This window comes from Dreissena polymorpha, chromosome 5 (assembly GCF_020536995.1).
Source record: "Dreissena polymorpha isolate Duluth1 chromosome 5, UMN_Dpol_1.0, whole genome shotgun sequence".
Lineage (NCBI taxonomy): Eukaryota > Metazoa > Mollusca > Bivalvia > Myida > Dreissenidae > Dreissena > Dreissena polymorpha.
Genome location: NC_068359.1, coordinates 27,508,480 through 27,528,797, shown reverse-complemented (window position 1 = coordinate 27,528,797; position 20,318 = coordinate 27,508,480). Strand labels below are relative to the sequence as shown.

The 20,318-nt window shown below is 35.6% G+C and overlaps 3 protein-coding genes across 4 annotated transcripts in view; 2 read left to right on the top strand and 1 right to left on the bottom strand.

The window, feature by feature from the left end:
* LOC127831123 (uncharacterized) overlaps positions 1–20,318 on the top strand; it is a 226,708-nt gene that overhangs the window by 7,844 nt on the left and 198,546 nt on the right. The gene's annotated exons all lie outside the window — the stretch shown is intronic.
* The window catches only part of LOC127880592 (uncharacterized), a 232,727-nt gene that overhangs the window by 131,514 nt on the left and 80,895 nt on the right, over positions 1–20,318 (top strand). The gene's annotated exons all lie outside the window — the stretch shown is intronic.
* LOC127831129 (E3 SUMO-protein ligase ZBED1-like) lies at positions 12,989–15,739 on the bottom strand. Its single transcript, XM_052356119.1, has 5 exons — positions 15,717–15,739; positions 14,928–15,084; positions 14,506–14,678; positions 13,826–13,973; positions 12,989–13,401 (listed from the first exon to the last, which is right to left on the bottom strand). Exons 1-5 carry the CDS (start codon positions 15,737–15,739, stop codon positions 13,315–13,317), a joined length of 588 nt encoding a protein of 195 aa, XP_052212079.1. The 3' UTR covers positions 12,989–13,314.

Sequence of the window (20,318 nt, the reverse complement as noted above, 5' to 3'; positions counted from 1 at the left end):
GTATTATAATTTGTGTATTATACACTTGTATGAGAGAAACATTTGTTTGTTCTCCCTTTCTTCTGTTGGATTCACATTCTGAAGAAGTATTTGAACTTACATGTAAGTAAACAAAATTTGAAACAAATAATAACATATTCTGTCGCAGAATAGTATTTTTTATGCCGTCTTGCTATACTGTTTTACCGTAATATATTTTTACATGAATTTAGCATTATTTATATTCAATCATATTTCAATGTTTCTTATAGGCTTTTATGGTAGTGTTATTCGTTTAAATATTATATAAAAAGCCTATGGGTAAGCAGTGGTACATGTTTAGTAAAATAAAACACTCTGATGTGTGTGATGTTAATTGAAACTAAAGGTAGACCTAAATATTACTCTAAGAGGGATTGGCAGGAATGTTAAATACTGAGAAACATGCTGAGGATCATTCAATCATTGTGTAACCCCTCGAAAGTGATCTAAATGTATGTAAGTTGAAGTGGGGTGTTACAAAAAAAGAAATTATTTTCATTGCCCAACGGTTGTGCAGTTGCAACGGTTTTGCCCTGAAAATGAATACAAACATTATAGTGTAATGGTACCAATACCTAGCATGTCAGACTGTGACCATTGTACCAGTACATACAGACTGAGACAATGCTTTTGTAACCCATTGGGAAAAGAACTGGTAAGAGCCCAATTTGGAAAATTATTCGAGAAAAACCCAGAAATTTGGAAAATGTGTGTATTTGATTTGTTTGCTCCCAAATACTTTAAATTGATAATTAAATGTTGTTAAGTTGTCAATATTATATTTACTTAGGTTCAAGCCATAACGCTGCATAAGAAAACTAGTTAAAAGTTGCAGTTGCATTGTTATTTTAGTTTTCTTCAATTGGGATATTTTTTGACAGCAATTGAGAAATTTGTAGTTTTTTCCTTACTGGATAAATGCCATTGTTCGGTACTTTATAAAAAAAAAAATCGCTGCAATGGTACCAGTAATGTAGTATGTCAGGTTGTGAAAATGGTATTGGTATGTCTTATGTTAGACTGTGACAATAATACCTGTACATAGCATGTTAGACTGAAAATGGTATCAGTATGTAACAGTTCAGACTTTGACAATGGTACCAGTACGTAGCATGTCGGGTACCAGTACGTAGCATGTCAGATTGTTACAATTATATCAGGACGTAGCATGTCTGATGGTGACAATGGTACCAGTGCTTAGCATCAGATCTAAGACTATGATAATGGTACCAGTACGTGACATGTCAGACCGTTACAATGGTACCAGTACGTAGCATGTCAGACTGTTACAATTATACCAGTTTTGAGCATGTGAGACTGTTACAATTGTGTCACTTCGTAGCTTGTCAGACAGTAACAATTATACCAGTATGTAGCATGTGAGACTTTGACAATGGTACCAGTACATAGCGTCTGAGACTCTAACAATGGTACCAGTACGTAGCATGTCAGACTTTTACAACGTTAACAGTCCGTAGCATGTCAGACTGTTACAATTATGCCAATATGTAGCATCTGAGACTGTGGCAATGGTACCAGTGCGTAGCATCTGTCAGACTGTGATATTGGTACCAGTACGTAGCATGTCAGACTGTTACAATGGTACCAGTCCGTAGCATGTCAGACTGTTACAATTGTACCGGTACCTAGCATCTGAGACTGTGACAATAGTACTAGTAGGTAGCATTTGAGACTGTGACAATGGTACCAGTGCTTAGCATCTGTGACTGTGATAATGGTACCAGTATGTGGTATGCCAGACTGTGACACTGGTACCAGTACATAGCATGTCACACAGTTAAAATTATACCAGTATATCTTAGAAGCAAGTGAGACTCTGACAATGGTACCAGCAGAGGGCCAGATAAGATGCGTATTTGCGTAAAATACGCATGAAAAGAAAGAAAATACGCATAACTTAAAATTTTGTGGAGTAAGAAAACTCCTGGCCAAATTTGGATTACGCATCGTGTACAAGTTCAATGCGTATAAGCCGTGTATACATGCATATAAATTCATGTAAACATGACTAATTCCCACCATTGTGTCCACACCGGTAAAAACTTGACATCACCATCTTTGAATAGAATGTGGTTCCCGATCGAATTTACTCCTCAGTCAGAACGGCATCATTTCATTTTGGCACACGATAAAGGCCGATGTTGACTAAACCCGCTGCATTGTTGAGAATCGATATACGCTTATGTTGAAAACTGTTGACATCACATTCGATAAAACCCGAATTGCCCAACTTCAAGCATATAATTTTTGCTATCAGTTCATCTCTTGTGTGATACTATGGAAAAACTTTTTCCTTCAAGCACTTTTAAAATGACAGCCGAAATACACATATAATAAACAAGTTATACGGAGACCACCCGCTTAGCATTCAGACTAAGCACATGTTTAACCTGATAGATATATTGAAATCCGGTTTGCAATCAATGAATCCACTTGAATCATAATGTAATGCGAAAACTTGCTGCTTGCTTATTTTTCATATGACCGTCACGATCTGTGCTGTCCTGACCGGCATTCTCTGTCCCGAAAGTGCTTAACTTTTTGTGACGTATGTCGCAGCGTCTGCATGTGTTTGTGTTTAAATGTCATGTAAATAAAACAAAAAGTAATGGCGAGCCAGTTAAAAATGGTAGATTCTTTCAAGTCGACATCATCAGTAGTAACATCAGAAAAAATAGTACGCCCTAATATTTACAGTATATTAACAGATGTTATAAACTCGGTGCAGAGAAAGAAACATGACGGAAATAAGGTCACAGACAAGACTATTTCTAACTGGAAAGAATGTTTCCCGTGGCTCAAAATTGAGCCACTGTGTGCTAAACAGTGGCTTTCTAAATCAAGACGGAAAAAGATATTAATGGCTGCTTATAAGCCAGGGGCAAAAAAAACCATAAAAACTGTTAAATAAAACAAAAGTGATTGCTTAATTGTGTACAAGACTGCTTGTTAAAGCGAGTTAACAGTACATGTACGATGTATTATTAATTCTGAACATTTGAACATAAATACTCCTTAAAATTATCGGATTTTAATTTTTACTCATCAATTAAAAATTTCATGAGTGAAATACCCATCGGCTGAAAAAATTATCTGGAGCTCTGGGTACCAGTACATAGCATGTCAGACTGTGAAAATGGTACTGATATGTATAATGTTAGACTGTGACAATCGTACCAGTATGTAGCATGTCAGACTGTGAACATTTTACCAGACAGTATGTAGCATGTGAGGCTGTCACAATTTCACCAATAGATAGCATGTCAGATTGTGACAATAAAATGTCACCAATAGAATGTCAGACTGCGACAATGGTGCAGTATGTCTCCCATCAAACTGAGACAATTGTACCAGTACATAGACTGAGACAATGGTACTAGTTTGTAGCTGGTCAAACGGTGACACTGGTACCAGTGCGAAGAATGTCAGACTGAGACAATGGTACTAGTTTGTAGCTGGTCAGACGGTGACACTGGTACCAGTGCGTAACATGTCAGACTGAGACAAAGGCACTAGTTTGTAGCTGGTCAGACGATGACACTGGTACCAGTGCGTAACATGTCAGACTGAGACAATTATAATAATGATGCTAAAAAGGTATAGCTTGGGGATATAGGTTCTTTTATCAGCAAAATCTTGCAAACTTGTTAGCCAGCACCAAATGAATGTACCTTATTATGTGCTCTTTCCAAAAAACCCGTTAGCCACCAAAAAAAATAACATGGTGGCCTTTTTTTCCAAAATGGCGGCCGCATAATTGTGTATACAATTTTTATTGAAAATCAAGGTATTTGCACTAGAAGACTTATGAAAACAAACATTATTCAGGTTGCTTTGTTGTTAAGAATGTTTACAATATACAATTTATTCTTCTTTGACATTTAGACGTGAAAAATTGTACATTTGTATCGAAATTGTCGCAATTTGCACAATAATTTTGAACCACATATGCACGTATATATCACAATAAAGTTATAATATAAAGACAATACACACACATGTATGGCACACATAAACATCTGTGTTAAAACATGTTGAATAAATAAGTATACAGGCTTTTTCCGCCCTAAGCCACGGGTCCGAAATTCGGCCCCATTCCCAATGCAAATCTGGTTGTTTTTTTCCCAATTGAAAAAAAAATTCCCAATTCAAAAAAAAAATAAAAAAATTTTTTTTTTTTTTTTTTGTTTCCCTTTAAATATATAAGTTGACCTGATCTGGTGTAGAAAATAGAAAGTATTGAATAATTAAATTATCTGTTGCCTTGAATTTGTTTTAAGAACTGTAAAATATGTTAATGATTATTTAAGACTTTCCTTTTTTTCCTCAAAATCCGGCGCTTCCCGCGATTTTTTTCACCTCAAAAAGGCCAAGCCTTTTCCCCAAATTCAGATAAAAAAACCTGCACTAATCACACATGTTCATAATATTTTGTAAAATTTTAATAATAAGTTATCAAAATAGTCGTTATTTACCAGTTAACGGCTTCTTTGAAATATAAGAAACACTGTTTTAAATAATTTACATGCGATAATTTTTCCCAATTGAGCCAATTTTGCGATTAATTTTTTCCCAAAATGGGGGTTTTCACGGCGCGAAATTCTCAAAATTCCAGTGTGGCGTTTTCCCAAAATGGAGCGGAAAAAGCCTGGTATACATGTATATAGCAATTAAAAAAAAATTATTTTATACCCAGGGGTGCGCTTATTATGGATTTATTGGTATCAATTGTTGGACAGTACCTCCCAAAAAATAAAAATAACAATATAAACCAGGATCATCACCTTTGTCATAAAGACTAGTTTGAACTTGATTATTAATAATAGTTGATTGTACATGTAAATATAGAGGTGCAACATCATTACTTGAAGACTTATATTTATTGACTCTAAGTTATGTGTGATCAATCTTGTTTACTGACTTTTAATTGAGTTTGAAATACTAGCAGGGTTATTCAGAACTTCTCTTCTTATAATGTATATGAACTTTCTTTATATATAATTCACATATATTGTTTAAGGATTGTTGGGTGTTTTACTATGGTATGATTTAACGTATGATCTTATTAAGACATTTACTGGCACTTTAATGTAATTGGTACTGTTTACATATGCCCTACAATCAATGCAGAGTATGAAAGCTCATAGTCCGAAGATTGCTCTATATTGAATCTGTAACTTGGCTGATAAAATGGCAATCTATATTGCAACTATCTTAGTTTGAGATAAATAAATGATATAAACACTCGTCAATAGACTGTATCAAGATAAATTTGGATAAAACCCCAAACACGTGTTGTTGACGTCCTAGCATTTGACCTGTATATGCATATCAGGTGATTTTAAATAATCAGGTGATTTGACAACATGTGATCATTCATGTGACGAGGTGACCTAAACATAAGATAATTCAAATAGTATTTGTGTTTTAGATATTCAATTTATAGAACACGGGATAATAAAATCAAGGTGTCATTTTCTATACCATGTGATATTCAGATAAAGGTTGCAAGCTATTAGCCAAGTCAGTATTTAATGTCGTGCATGGATATCCAATCGTTTTATTGATTTGCAGTATACAAATGACATGCTGACCCCAAAATATAAAACCTAGTGAACAAGTTAAAAATAACGTTACGACTCAATTTTCATGAACTCGCAGTAGGGGTAACCCCGGTCGTTACGTTACTTTTCAGTCAAAGTCTAGTATCGTGCTATTTGCGAAAACAAAACCATATTTTTCAAAACTAAACATATTTTAATCAATCGATGTAAACACGAGTTTATTTAAATTTATTGACCTTGAATGAAGTGTCCTAAAATGTGTTAATCGCATCTTGCGAATGATAGGTGACACGCGTGATTCAATCATCACTGGATACTTCTAGGTAGCAATTAGCTGCTGATAATATCAGCTTGATATACAGAAAACATACCTATGATAGTAGATTTGTGTATTTCAATACGTTTAAATAAACATGTGTTTTAACATTTAGTTTTGTATTAATTGACTGAAAGAAGGTATGATTCTTGAACTTCCGTAAAATACTCTACATCAATATAATATGTTAGAGATTTTGTAATATCTTCAATACCGTTTACGTAGTTGTTCACAAACAAATGGAAATAATAACTACAAATGAAAAAGTATATGTACTGAGGTACCAGTAAACCTATTGTAAATACTTGTAAATTAAAGAAATTGAAGAGGTGTGATCACAAAGAAGGCACAGGGGGCCAAAGTACGTTAATAGACTCTGGAAAAGTGGCATGCATAACTTAGTGACAAATCTTTAAAAACAGACATCATAATACACACACACTTAGTATTGCTAGTGGGACTTTTCAACACAAAATATGTATACAAACCGTTTTTTTTTGTTAAACAGTCAATCTTATGGATGCGACCACTTGTATTAAGCGACCTTTGTCTTATGCGACCATTTTGAAATCCCACGGAGCTTTTTCGCTATGTAATAATATTGTATTAAGCAAATTTTGTCTTACGCGACTGCTGGTTTTTGTGTATTTTGATGTCCGAATCTTGAATTAAGCGACCACTAGGAGGTAAAAGTGGTTAATCTATTGATCTTTCAGGGACAAATCTGTGTTAATTGTTTATCTAAGCCGATAAGATGTAATGGTACACCTCTGCTTTGTTTTCACACCAACCATTATGATTATGCTTTGTCTCGTTGACCAGTTCTGATTGGTATTGTTGTAGATTGCGTATCAATTTATTTAGTTGAATTTTAGAGGAACGTATAATAACGCACAGTCTACAGCTTAAATAGTTTATTATGTGGAACGTTAAGAGACAACGCCGATTTTTCTCGAGTATAGATAACAGGTGCAGAAACAATGCACTGTACGCAACAAACATTTCCTGTGAAGTACGGAAAATAAACTATTAATCGGCAACATCTGTCGAAATCCATACATTACCAATTTGTAATTATGCTAATTGGTAGATATTTGATAGCCCATCACATTGTTATTTACTTCATAAATTTTCCAATCAGGTCTGTTTGTTTGTTTTCAATTGACGTTTTTTAATTTTTTCAGCTCATTATGTATCATAATCGAGTCAGATTTCCTTAAGCGTACATGCAGAAATTTAAATGTCAAAACGAACAGTGTTAACGTTGAATGAGAAAATTCGGGTATTGGACGTAAAATTGCAGATGAGTTTGGAGTAGGTAAAACTCAAATTCAGAACGTTCTTAAGCGTAAAGCCGAGATGCTTGAAGACGTGGAAAATAATGTGTCAGGTGGAAAAAAATTCATTGTCTTTGTTGTTTTTGCAAATAAATATGTACACACAATTCATTTATAATAGATGAAAATTTATAATAAGTGAAACAAGAAATATCTTTAAAAAAGATATACGGCGTAAATAGTTTAATGAATGAGATCAAGTATAGCGAATGTCTTTTTCTGTGCAGTTCTTAGCTGCATCACACGCAGTACGGGATGTTACGGGGAGTTTTCGCGGCTTATTTTACATTATAACATATTGCTGGTCATAAACCTATAGATACAAAACAGAAAACCAAAAGAAGAATGGAAGTGAAATTTAAACATATGAGTCAACCGGCCACACGAGAAGTATCCGTATTTATAGGCGCGTTCTTCGAACAAACCTGTTTTAGTGGTTTGTCGGGCATTGCTATTTGATTCGAGTATTAACAGTATCAATTATCATCGTGCTAATGCTTAAAGTGATATTATGGGCATTTTGCACTGTTGAATTGAGCTGAAAAGAATTAACAGGTCAAAATAGTTAGTTAAAATGTGGTTACTGATTAATTATCTGCAACTCACCTTGCTACCAGTTGTTTATAAAAATATATTTTATATTCGATATTCTTACGTGACCCACCCAGTCCTGTAAGCTGAAATAATCCGTAAAACAATTTCGTGTCTTTGTGTCGTATGAACAAATCTGCACTAAAACTAAATTTAGGTTCAACTCGTAAACGCATGATCAGTTGTCAAACGAAAGTACGGTTGATATTCAAATGCATTATTTTTCTCTTTCTGGTATATTGTTTTAGTATGATGATGCTGCATTAATTAATATAAGTGTATATGAAGTAGAAACATCAAAAATAATCAACGGTTGCGATAGACACCTATAAACTGTTACATGCTCATAATATCACTTTAGTACATTAGGCAATATGGACGAATAATTATTGTTAAATTTATCAACAATAATATTTATCATTGTATTGTTGAAAACACATTAAGAATCTATTATTTACATACCATAATTATATTGCTGAATATCTTCATTTAACATATTTCTGGTCTAAAGAAAATTCCAGGTCACCTAGTTCACGGATAGCGTCTTTATTATATAACGATTATTTTACTGGCCGCCAACTCCGGTGATGACCTGTATATAAACTCTGAATGTCCGCGAATTGACCCGATATACCTCGCGGGTTGAAATGCAATGCTTTAAAGTGAGGCCTCGCTTCCATTGCTCTTTATACTTTTACATGTTAACATGTTGACAGGAATAAGGAAGTAAGTACTAAATATGAGAACATAGCCTTTTAAGTATAAACGCTCTTGCGCTGGTAATACTCTGAAAATAAAAGGTGTACGCACAAACTGTATTGATGTCGAGAATTGAGTGTAAAACTGTTCTATCTATTAAGCCTTTTCATTCGAGATAAAATTGTTTCATACAGTAAAACAGTGTTACAAAGACGCGGATATGTTTCCAATGTTCTGGTGGTATACTCAAATCAGCCAATGGAATAAATGAAGTGTATTCATTCGTACCTAGCCGCGGGAAATTTTATTGGAATTTTATTGGACACTTACAAAGGTCAGGCTAAGGTGAAAAGCTGGCTTAATACAGCTTACGCCGAAAAATAAAACACATTATAAGTAAAATATTGTTTATGTATTGTATTTATATTCATTTTATTATAAAAGTTAAAAATATTGTTGACAAAAGAGATTATCCTTCATATAGATTAAAATTGGGGGTCGGCATTCTTCCAGAATGGCCTTTTTTATTTAAAGACCATTTTATTAAGAGACCACTTTTGATTACTCCCTTAAGTGGTATCTTAATACAAGATTGACTGTACTTCTCATATTAAGGATACATATGTGACAGTATTCATTGGGCTGTATTCCTAGATGTGTATTATTTTGTTTTCTATCCCTGTGTGCATTGCTATCAATCTTTCACTTATTCTCAATGACTTACTTTCACAATATTATTATACAGGACACTTGCAATAATCAAACTCTCACCTATATGACACCCATGGTCGTTAAACGAATGTACTCATAAAAGCTCCAATCATTCAAGAAGAACAAGACAGAGTTAACAGGTATTTCAGAAAGAACTCCGCGGAAATCATCATTATCAGCATTAATCCCTTGACCGGTTTGGCAATTTGGGGGGGAGGGGCGGGGAGTGAGAGAAGCCGATAAAAAAATTCTCCTCGAGTCAGGTCTGCTGTGTGCTGCTGAAAGTAATTTATTCATCGGAAGGGATGTCCATTTCTTTCTTCTGACGGCCTCGACGTTGACCTCCCTCTAGCATGCCCTGGCGAACCGGCTTGCACAGAGAGTCGTGTCTGGTCACGTGTCCAAACCAAGCCAGCTTTTGTTGTATGACAGTCGCAAGTAAGGCCTCCTGTGGACCAACAAGTGTTGCAGTCATGTTCATGAACGTACTATTTGGTCTTGTGCTCCCTGAAGGAGATACTAAGCAGTCTTTGGAGATATTTATGTTCACATGCCAGTATCCTGCGTTCTGTATCCGCGTAAACGGTCCAGGTGTCGCAGCCGTAAAGTAGGATGAAGACTACTAAGAAATTGTTGAGCCTGTACTTGGTGGGGAAGCTGATGGATCGGTTTTTTAACAACCTGCTCATTCTTACAATCGCTGCGGTCACCATGACAATTCTTTTTCGGACCTCAGCGGTACTGGTACCATCCTTGGACAGGGTTGTGCCTAAGTTCTTGAAGTTGGCCACTTCTTCTTGCTGCTGGCCGTTCATGGTGATGTCTGCACTGGTGTTCGTCGTGCTCTTAACCATGATCTTCGACTTCTCCATGCTGACCTCTATCCCGTATGCTCCTGCTCTGCCATAGAGTATGTGGGTGAGATCTTGAAGTTCACTGCTGGTGCCACTCATGGGGTCAATGGCATCAGCGAATCTCGAGTTAAAGATGGATCTTCCAACGGTGCAGATAGAGGTGTGGTGGTAATATAGAGTCTCCAGCATTATCTTACCTTTTGAATGTAAAGGTTGAGCAGGACGGGAGAGAGCAGACAACTCTGACGAACGCCCAATGATGTCCTGATGAAGTTCCTCTTCTGTCGGTTGAGTAGCACTGCGGTGCTGGCGTTTCCCTAGATTCTTGAATGGCTTGCACCAGACCTTCGTTGATGTTGAATGCTCTCATAACATGCCATAGCTCATCATGTCACACGCGGTCGAAAGCTTTTTTAAAGTCAATGAAGTTGTGAAAATGGTCACTTTGATGCTGCAGGTGTTTGTCAATGATGATGCTGAAAATAAAGATCTGTTCCACCGTGCTCCACCCAGCCCTTAATCCGACCTGCTTTTGGCTAGCAGTTCCTCTGCCGTACGTTTCAATCGATTAAGGAGAATGGGTGGCATGGGATGATTGATGAGGCTGCTGGTGCGGTTATTCTTAGAACAACTTGAGGTTGCCCTTTTTCAGTAGGGGTTTGACTGGTGACGGGGTCCCCTCCTTGGGCCACTGCTTTTACTACTAGATATTTTGGCATAGTACCGTCATTGCTGCTGCCGTTGCATCTCCTCCGTGCTTAATTAGCTCGGAAGGGACGTTGTCCACTACAGGGGATTTTCCTGGCTTAAGACAATTTCCTCCTCAGACTACACACTGCCTGGAAATCAGCGGATCCGCAAAACATCGCAACCATGGCATGTTCTGATTAAAAATCTGTGTATGTAGCTTCGTAAGGCAGCTTAGGCTAGACGATGCTAATGCCTCGACGGAAATGTGCAGATTATACAAATCATTAGCCAAAATACCGCAAGTTGTTCCACATTTGATGAAACTAAGGCAATCGAAGGCGCATAACTGCATGTAACAATATATCATATTTGTCATATGCAAACATGCACTCATCTTCTTCTGAATGCATATGACAGCAAAACAGGAAACTGTTTCATCTATCATAACCGCATACTTTGCAAGCTCATTGCTCATTTTGAATTCGTATCAACACCGACATTTGCAAAGTTTTATTAGAATTTCTAAATAAATGAATTTGCGTTGGATATGCTATTGCTTTTATATAACGGGTTCAGCATTGCAAATTGCGATTCAGTACAATCTTGCATCTGCACTCTAGCAATAGTGTAAAAAGCGTTACATAAAAAACTTCTTCAATCATGAATATGGTTTAAAGAAATTCTCTGCATCGCCCTATATTTTTTGCAAAACAATCATCCATTGAAAAATATGTTCACACATGCACGCATGCAATTAATAATGTGACCTGCACGCATGCAATTAATAATGTGAACTTCATTTAACTTCACTTCAAAGACGAACAATTGTCCTTCTGAGACTGAAACAATGAGTGTGTAATGGGAAAATGCCAATAATCATACCATCAGTGTGTTTATTTACAAGTATGACCATCCTAGATACATATTGTCTGTTTTCTGTATCAGAGTTGATTCCTAAAATTGAATGTCATAAACGAAGTCAAAAAATAAAATATATGATCGTTCATAATCCGATTTTAAATCCAATCAGTTCATGCTTTTGTTTAAAATCCTAACATGGTGCGCTAATTGTTTGGATTCAACTCTAGTTTTAGTTTGTTGTTAATGGAACTTTTGTTGATATTTGCATTTACAATCGCTAGAAATAATAAAATATACAAAAATGCATTTAAGTTGATATCAGTCTCAGTAAGGTTTTTAATATCAAAATACGATACGAAATTGTATTGTTCTTCATGTAACTAAGCTTTAATTTTAGAAAATGTTTAGAGGAATCAAAGTTCATAGTTTTAAAGTTTGAAGTCATTTTTGTCACACAAACTGAGGCTGGCTGTTGCAATATATATATATAACTCTAAGCTCTACAAGCGTTAATTGTCACATATACTAATACTCATGTCTAAAATACCCAAATAATACTAGTTTAAGATAAACCCAACTTGAACATCAAAACTGAGACCGGAAACGGCTGCCATCGGGTGGCTCAAAGGTTTTATTAAAAACGCACATCAAACTTAGTTTTTATACCACATTGCATGTTTCCTTGCTGATTTTCTAAATTATTATACATACATATGTAAGCTGCCCAACTTGTTCACATGAACTAAGACCAGAAATGGCGGCTATCTTGTAACTGGACGCCATCTTGAATTTTTTACTAAATATCAACCGTGTGTATTAAACTTAGTGTTTATACCAAATGTCATGCTAAATTGAAGATTTGCACAATTTTTACGCACAGTTGCTTAAGATATACCCAACATGGCTGTATAGATTGAATCAGAAATGGCGGCCATCTTGAAAATGGCCGCCATTTTGAATTTTTGAGTGGCTAACGATTTCTATCAATAGTGCATATCAAACTGCAATTATTAGGGCTGCAACGAATCCAAAAAATTTCTTCGGATCCGAATCCAAATCCAAATGTGGTTTCTTACTGTTTTTCGGATCCGGATCCCTCATATAAGAGAAAATGATATTTTTCTGTCTACATTAAAGAAATCAATGTTTTAGAAGTATGATTTGACTGAAAACCATTAAACATTTATTAACAAAAAACATTTGTTTAACAGTGTAACACATTGTAACAATGTCAAAGTAAAACAAAACCTTAAAACTTATTGAATTAATATTTTGCACTTTAACATACACTTTCACTATTCGATCATTTTGATATTGGTTTTAACAAAAATTAACATGTCCACATTTTCTGGGTCTAGGCAGGCCCTGTGGGCACTGACTAAGTCCCCTGCTGTTGAGAAGATCCTCTCACTTGGTACAGATGTTCCTTGCATAACAAGATACCTGGATGCTACCTGTGCCAGTACGGGATATGTCTTCTGCTTTTCTCTCCACCATTTTAGGGGGTCCTCCTTATACTCCAGGATGGATTCGGACATGTAGCTTTTGACTTCTGCATCAATTATATCATTTTTTGAAGGTGGGACATTCTTTGTGATAAAAGAGTTCAACATATCGCCTAACCCCAAACTGTGTCTGCTGCTCTGGTTTTAACACGTGTCCATGGTGTCAGTTGCATTGCAGGCCATGCTGCTGTTGTTGTTCTCATCTTCTCGTTCAACCAAGATGTCAGGAACCTGATACACAGAATAATTCTGATCATGAGCAAAATAAAATTAATGATTTTTTTTGTTCTTGCAGATGATCTAAAAGAGGTTTATCAGAAGACAAAAATGAAGAAATGAAATATAAATAAAAATTAAATATCATAAGATCTGGTTCATGCAAGCAATAGCAAAAAAATGAATTAACAATTTTGTCACAGATAAGTACACTGACATCATGGCAGTTATAATATCCCTACATTCTACATCTTGGTAAAGGATTATTACAGAATTTATGAAACTCAAGAAACATTAATCAAGTCAGAAGAACAATTGGCTAAAACTTAATGGAAGTTGAATATGTATAAGATAATTACAGGTACTAACATCTTCTCTGAAACAAAGAGAATAATTCAGACTTCAAAAAAACTTATTCAAAATGGGCCAATTGCTTTACCCTTGCATCATCATTGATAATTGAGGTCATTTGTTCTTTGATGACCTTCAACGCCTCCTCCTTCTCGATCTCTGATGGGAAAGTGGTCGTCTTGAGTCTCGGATCCAGCATGGTACACTCGATCAAGAAGGGTTCCGAATCAGCATACCTTTGAATATGTATGATTTAAATGACAGTCAACAGACGGAAGTTTTGCAAGAAAATGAATCTAAGATGTCCATATTGTTTAAACAAAATGAGACGATAAATGATCATTTTTTTAACAGTTGGGTATTTCCTTTAAAATGAGTATATATAATAATTATATCTACAATCACATCTATCATTTATGAATTCAATCAGCTGTGTTTAAGACAATTAATTAATAATTAGTATGAGCAATTATAATTAAGTGTAACAAGATCCTGGTGGCGCAGTGGATATGGTGTCCGCCTAGCCATAGGAGTTCTTGGGTTCGATCCTTACTCGTGGAGCGTTCTTATTATCTCATCCGTAGACACCAAGTACTGGTTCTTCCCAGGAAACGGACTCAAGAGTGTCTCAATAAGCTTAAGGCTTTCGATGCAATTGTGCACAAGTAAATATCTTTAAACTAATTAAATGTAAAAATGAACTTTGTAATAGAGGCTTAAGGTTATACAGGTTTTCAGTAATTTTTCAGAAGTAATTTGTATTCTCACCTTGGTTCAAGGTCTGCGCGCATGGCATTCTTCATCTCAGCAATGACGTGGCTATCTTGGGCTGTGGGGTGAAGTTGGTGAACAAGCAGCTTCTTTACGTTGTACACGAGGGAGATAGTTGGATGTGTGGATGTGATGAGTTCTTCTGTAGCTGTCTTGAATGGACCCAGAAGCTGAACAAAATCATTCCGCACAATATGTTTATAGAACATACTTTATTTTCAATAAACCGTACAAAACATTTTGTGAAAAATATTATTCACATAAAAATATTATGATTTTAAGAAGAATATTTATCATTGTATCATAGCATTTTAATACCAGAACTTATAAGAGATACTCAATAAAATACATTAAATACTACATAATATATTCAGAAAGAAAAAAAAGCTCGATGAGAAAACATTACAATTTTAACATACATGCACAAGCTCATCAATCAGTTTTCCCTCCTCAGTCGTAGGAATACTTTCAACGTCTTTGAACTTCAGATCTTTGCTTTTCAATGTGGCTTCCACAGCATCTTTTTGCTCTGTATATCTGTAACATTTTTCATGTTCTATGTTAGTTGAAAACTCACTGTGAGCAAATATAAATACTATTTTGGAAATTATTTTAGAAATAAAATGATGTCTGGGAAACGTAGTTTAGTCTCTGGAAAGTGCCTTTTTTAATTTGAGTTTTAAACATGCAAAACATGATTTAAAATTAAGAAACGTTTAGAAAAGGTTTATGCTTATTTTTAAAATATTTTACTTTTCAAGCATGTCAAAAGTAGAATTCCACCTTGTTTCCACATCTTGGATGAGTTTGTGGGATGTTATGCACAATGCTTTAGCTGCTGACTCAAGACGTGCTGCAGCTGTACTGCTCCGGTGGAAAAATGCTACTATTCTACGAACTTTTTTAAACAGTCCTGTTACATTCTCGCATTTAAGGCCTTTGTTGACACACAAGTTTAACACATGGGCTAGACACCTTATATGTTTCAAGCCTGTGAGTTTTACTGCGTTGACGATATTCGCAGCATTGTCAGTTGTAATGGCTAAGTTGACAAATTTTCTCAATTTCCACTCATCAAGTGCCTATTCCAATTCATTTGACAGATTTTCAGCAGTGTGACTTATTGTCAATGGACGAGTTTGTAGGACATATGAATCCAGTTGAAAATTCTTGTCAATGACGTGCACAGTTATTGTTGTGTAGCTTACTGTGGCGCGACTGGTCCAACCATCAGTGGTAAGACTTACTGCACAAGAACAGCTGATTTTTTCCTTCAACATTGTGGTCAGTTCAGAGAATATGTCATGCAACACATTGTTCGTGAAGTATGTTCGACTAGGGACCACATAGTTTGGATCAAGACAATTAATCAGTTGAAGAAATCCAGGATTTTCAACAATACTTAAGGGTCGCAAATCTTTGGCAATGAAGATTCCAATAGATCTTGATATATCCTTAGCCCTTTGTGAGCTTGCATGATAGGCCTCATTGCTCTTTCTTTTTCTATTCAGGAAATCACTTAAGGTTTGCAGATTATTTGCTTTCTTGGGTTGAGATGGACTAGGCGTTTCAACAGAATCAACACTACCTGACGTACCTGTATGTTTTAACTTTATGTGGGGATGACGTGATTCGATGTGTTTTTTCAGATTTGACGTAGTGCCTGTTCTATACACTAGAGATACCTTGCATATTTTACAAATAGCACTTGATTTGTCCAGAACTTCAATGCCACTTTCTGTTTTCATAAAGAAGCCAAAATGCTCCCATACAGGGGAGGAAAATCCACATGCGAAGATTTTCCTCTCCGACATGTTCGATTGTTCGCGAAAATCGGTACTTTTTACAATAAAAGATGAAGGATCTCGCATGAACTGCTATTTGACTGTCAAACGTCAATACATATCGATAATTATACGTATCGTTTGTCTTATAAACAGAACCAGTCTCCATAAAAAATAGTACTCGTGAAAACAGTGCTAGGTTACATTCAACTATGAAATAAATATCCGGAACCGAAAATTCCAGGGGTGGATCCGTACCCGCGAATCTGAAGTTGGATCCGATATCATCGGATATTTCGGGTACCCGTTGCAGCCCTAGCAATTATGACAAAATAAATTTGCCATAATCATTTGGCAATCAAAATAATAAAATTCAACATTAACTTGTTTACTTATTTCAATATTAACTTTAATGAAGATTACATGTACATATAAATGCAGTTCTTCCAACACAATCCGTTTTATTAAAAAGCAATGATAGATATATGTGCATTTCATTTTCATGCCCCCGGTAGGGTGGCATATAGTGATCGCACTGTCCGTCAATCTGTCCATCTGAAATTCCGTCACACTTTGCGTTAAGGTTTTGCGTTTAGGTTTCGAAAAATTTGGAAAAAGGGGGCATATGTCATATATGTTTTACAACATTTATGTTTGAAATTGTTCAATCTATAAACAAACTTTAAGTTGGTAAGTTTGTTATGCCATCTTTAAAAAAAAACAATGTTAATATGTAAACATTCAGACTGGAGGAGGATGTATTTTACATTGTTCTTTAGTGGTTCAATACAGAGTCGAGAATGCACACTTTAACTACTAGTTAATAACAATCAGTGTTATTCGTTACAAGGAAGATGTTAGGTTGGCAAGTATATTAATAATGACAAATATTAAACTGAAACTGAAAGGCACACTGCACTAAACAATGCTTTCATTGTTACTTCTTACTTGGCAAAGTATTGTTAGTATTACCCATCATTGGTAAAAGAGGTTTGAATTAGAAGATTCAATTTGTACTCTAATGCAATTTTAAACAAGCTCCACAAGATACTTTGCACATTATTTGTAAATGATGGACATTTGTATTTTGATATAGAATATATCAATGTGCTATGTTTTTTCCTAGACCATCAATGACAGTATAGTACTTGCATATTACTGCATATAGTGTTATCATTTATTTCCATGGTTTTAATACATTGATACGAGCAATTATTTCCTTTTTGCCTTATACAAATGGCTTGAGCAAACGCTTTGGTTCAAATTGTACAATAAAGTGAATTTTAACAAGTTTGAAATTCCACTGCAATTTACGTTACCATTTTAAACTTTGTTTTCATTAATTTTCATTCTACCACCACTCTTACCTATTTTTTGTAGACAGATTATGAAATGAAAGATTCCAATAAATATTGCAGGGCTTTTTTTCGTTCTTTGCATGTGGCCTGGGTCAGCCATCTCACAATTTTGACGCAAGCATTTCACAAATCTTATGAATCCAAACTATTTTACAAAAACAGTCTTTGTATACTGATTGGCATTAAACAGACATTTTATATTCAAAAGAACAATTTGTGTTGATGTTTTTGTTTGTATTTCTTATTTCGCAAATTTGGTTTCCTTCTCAGGTAACGGGCTATGCTTGTTTTAATGGATTATAATTAGTCAACGCCAAAGGCGGGGGGATATATGTTTGTATCAGTCCGCCTTTATAATCAGTCCATCCCTCCGGCTGTTTGTCACAAACTTTTTAGGGCTTTATCTCGGCCTGAAATTTTATGCACGTAGGTTTATAGATATAAATTAGGAGAAGGCGGGGGATATCATTTATACAATTTTGCTTGTTGTTACAGAATTAAAAGTATAAAACTGGTGAAAACAAATTTGTAAAGTAACCTGAACTAATAAACCACACCATTGCATTATAAAATAAGTAAAGTGTATAGTAAAACTTTAGGTCCTTTGTTTAAAAAAGTCAAAATAGGGCGCAGATGCAGATTTGTTCAAGTCAATAGTCACTTCAATGAAATCACAGTAAGATTTAAGCAGTCACTTTTACAACGAAAATGGCTTGAATAAGAAAAATCATGGGACAAAAGTCAAAACCCATGAGTAATTAAGTAATGGCTAATTGCAAGAAAGTGCAGCAAGCTGTAGTTGATTATTGTATTTGTATCCATGTACATGTATATGTGTTAACATTAATAAAAGTTCGAATCATTTCTATTCAAATTAATTATGCCCCCCTTCAAAGAAGAGGGGGTATATTTTTTTGCTCATGTCCGTCGGTCGGTCGGTCCATCCTACAGATGGTTTCTGGATTATAACTCAAGAACGCTTACGCCTAGGATCATAAAACTTTGTAGGTACATTGACTCGCAGATGACCCCTATTGATTTTCAGGTCACTAGGTCAAAGGTCAAGATCACAGTGACTCGAACCAGTAAAATGGTTTCCGGATGATCGATAACTCAAGAACGCTTATGCCTAGGATCATGAAACTTCATAGGTACATTGATCATGACTCGCAGATGACCCCTATTGATTTTAAGGTCACTAGGTCAAAGGTCAAGGTTACAGTGAATCTAAATAGTAAAATGGTTTTCGGATGATAACTCGAGAATGCTTACACCTAGGATCATGAAAATTTATAGGTTCATTGATTATGACTGGCAGATGATCCCTATTAATTTTCAGGTCAAAGGTCAAGGTCACAGTGACTTAAACAGTAGAATAGTTTCCTGATGATTACTTAAGAATTATTAGGCCTAGGATAATGAAACTTCATAGGTACATTGAATATGACTGGCAGATGACCCCTATTGATTTTCAGGTCACTAGGTCAAAGGTCAAGGTCATAGTGACAGAAAAGGGATTCACACAATGGCTGCCACTACAACTGACAGCCCATATGGGGTCATGCATGTTTTACAAACAGTCCTTGTTAAATTGCATTTTTATGAAATACATTACACTTTCAAACAGTGTAAATATTTGTTATGTATTGAGAATCCTATGTGACACGGCACAATTGTTATTAACAGAGGCATCGGAGCTGGGGCGGCAGGGGCGGCGGCCGCTGCCCAATTATTTCCGGCAAAAAGCAAATTTTGGTAAAGACCTTTAAAAAAAAAAAAAAAAAACCATTTCAATACCCGTATATTTGAAAATATCTTTACCACGAAGCAAGGTAATCACGCTTTCGCGGTTATGACACGTGTTTTGTTGTTTGCCATCACCCGCCGGCAGTAGTGTATGTGTCAATTATGTTGTTAATTGATTGATCTCCTTTATAACGATAATCCCTTAATTATTGAGTAATTAAACCTGGGAATCTTTAATTGTTGGTATGATCTAAGCCTTCTTTCTATTAATATAAAGGAAAGTATGACATGAAACAAATGTGCCGATATCCAATGGTCCTTAATTATCACAAAATTAAAGATACCTCAAGATACCTGAATTAATTGTAATAACTCGAAGTAAATCGATAATTCTAAAAAACTTATTTAATGTTTTTTACCACTTTTTTGTGTCATTTTAATATTTCTACTCCAAACTAACGAAATTCAAATTTCAAAAACGGAATTGTGGGAAAAAAATTCCAAAGAACATTATTTTAACCCACATGATCCCTATCGTTGTGTTGCCTGCTACAAAGTACAAACTTTGACAATATAGAGATCACTTCTCCATCGATTGTCTGTCTGTCGCAACTTTTGTCTTACAGAATATGCCTGCAATAGACGTGTTTAAGGTCAGGTAGCAGGTATAAAAATGCACCAGAATGCGCCGTTTGATGCTAAATTTGAAAAAAAAATCAAGGGGAGGCTCCGGACCCCCACCAATGGGTGGGGGATACCCCTTCCCATACCCAACCCCGCCGCGGCCCAAATGTCAATTTGCTTCGGACGCCCCTGAATAAGAATGCCATTCCTGACCACTCAAGACCATTCCAGTGCTCCCTTTAGCAAGACAGTATGTACTTGTGTAAATGTGGTACTTGTATGATCACATTTCGAAATT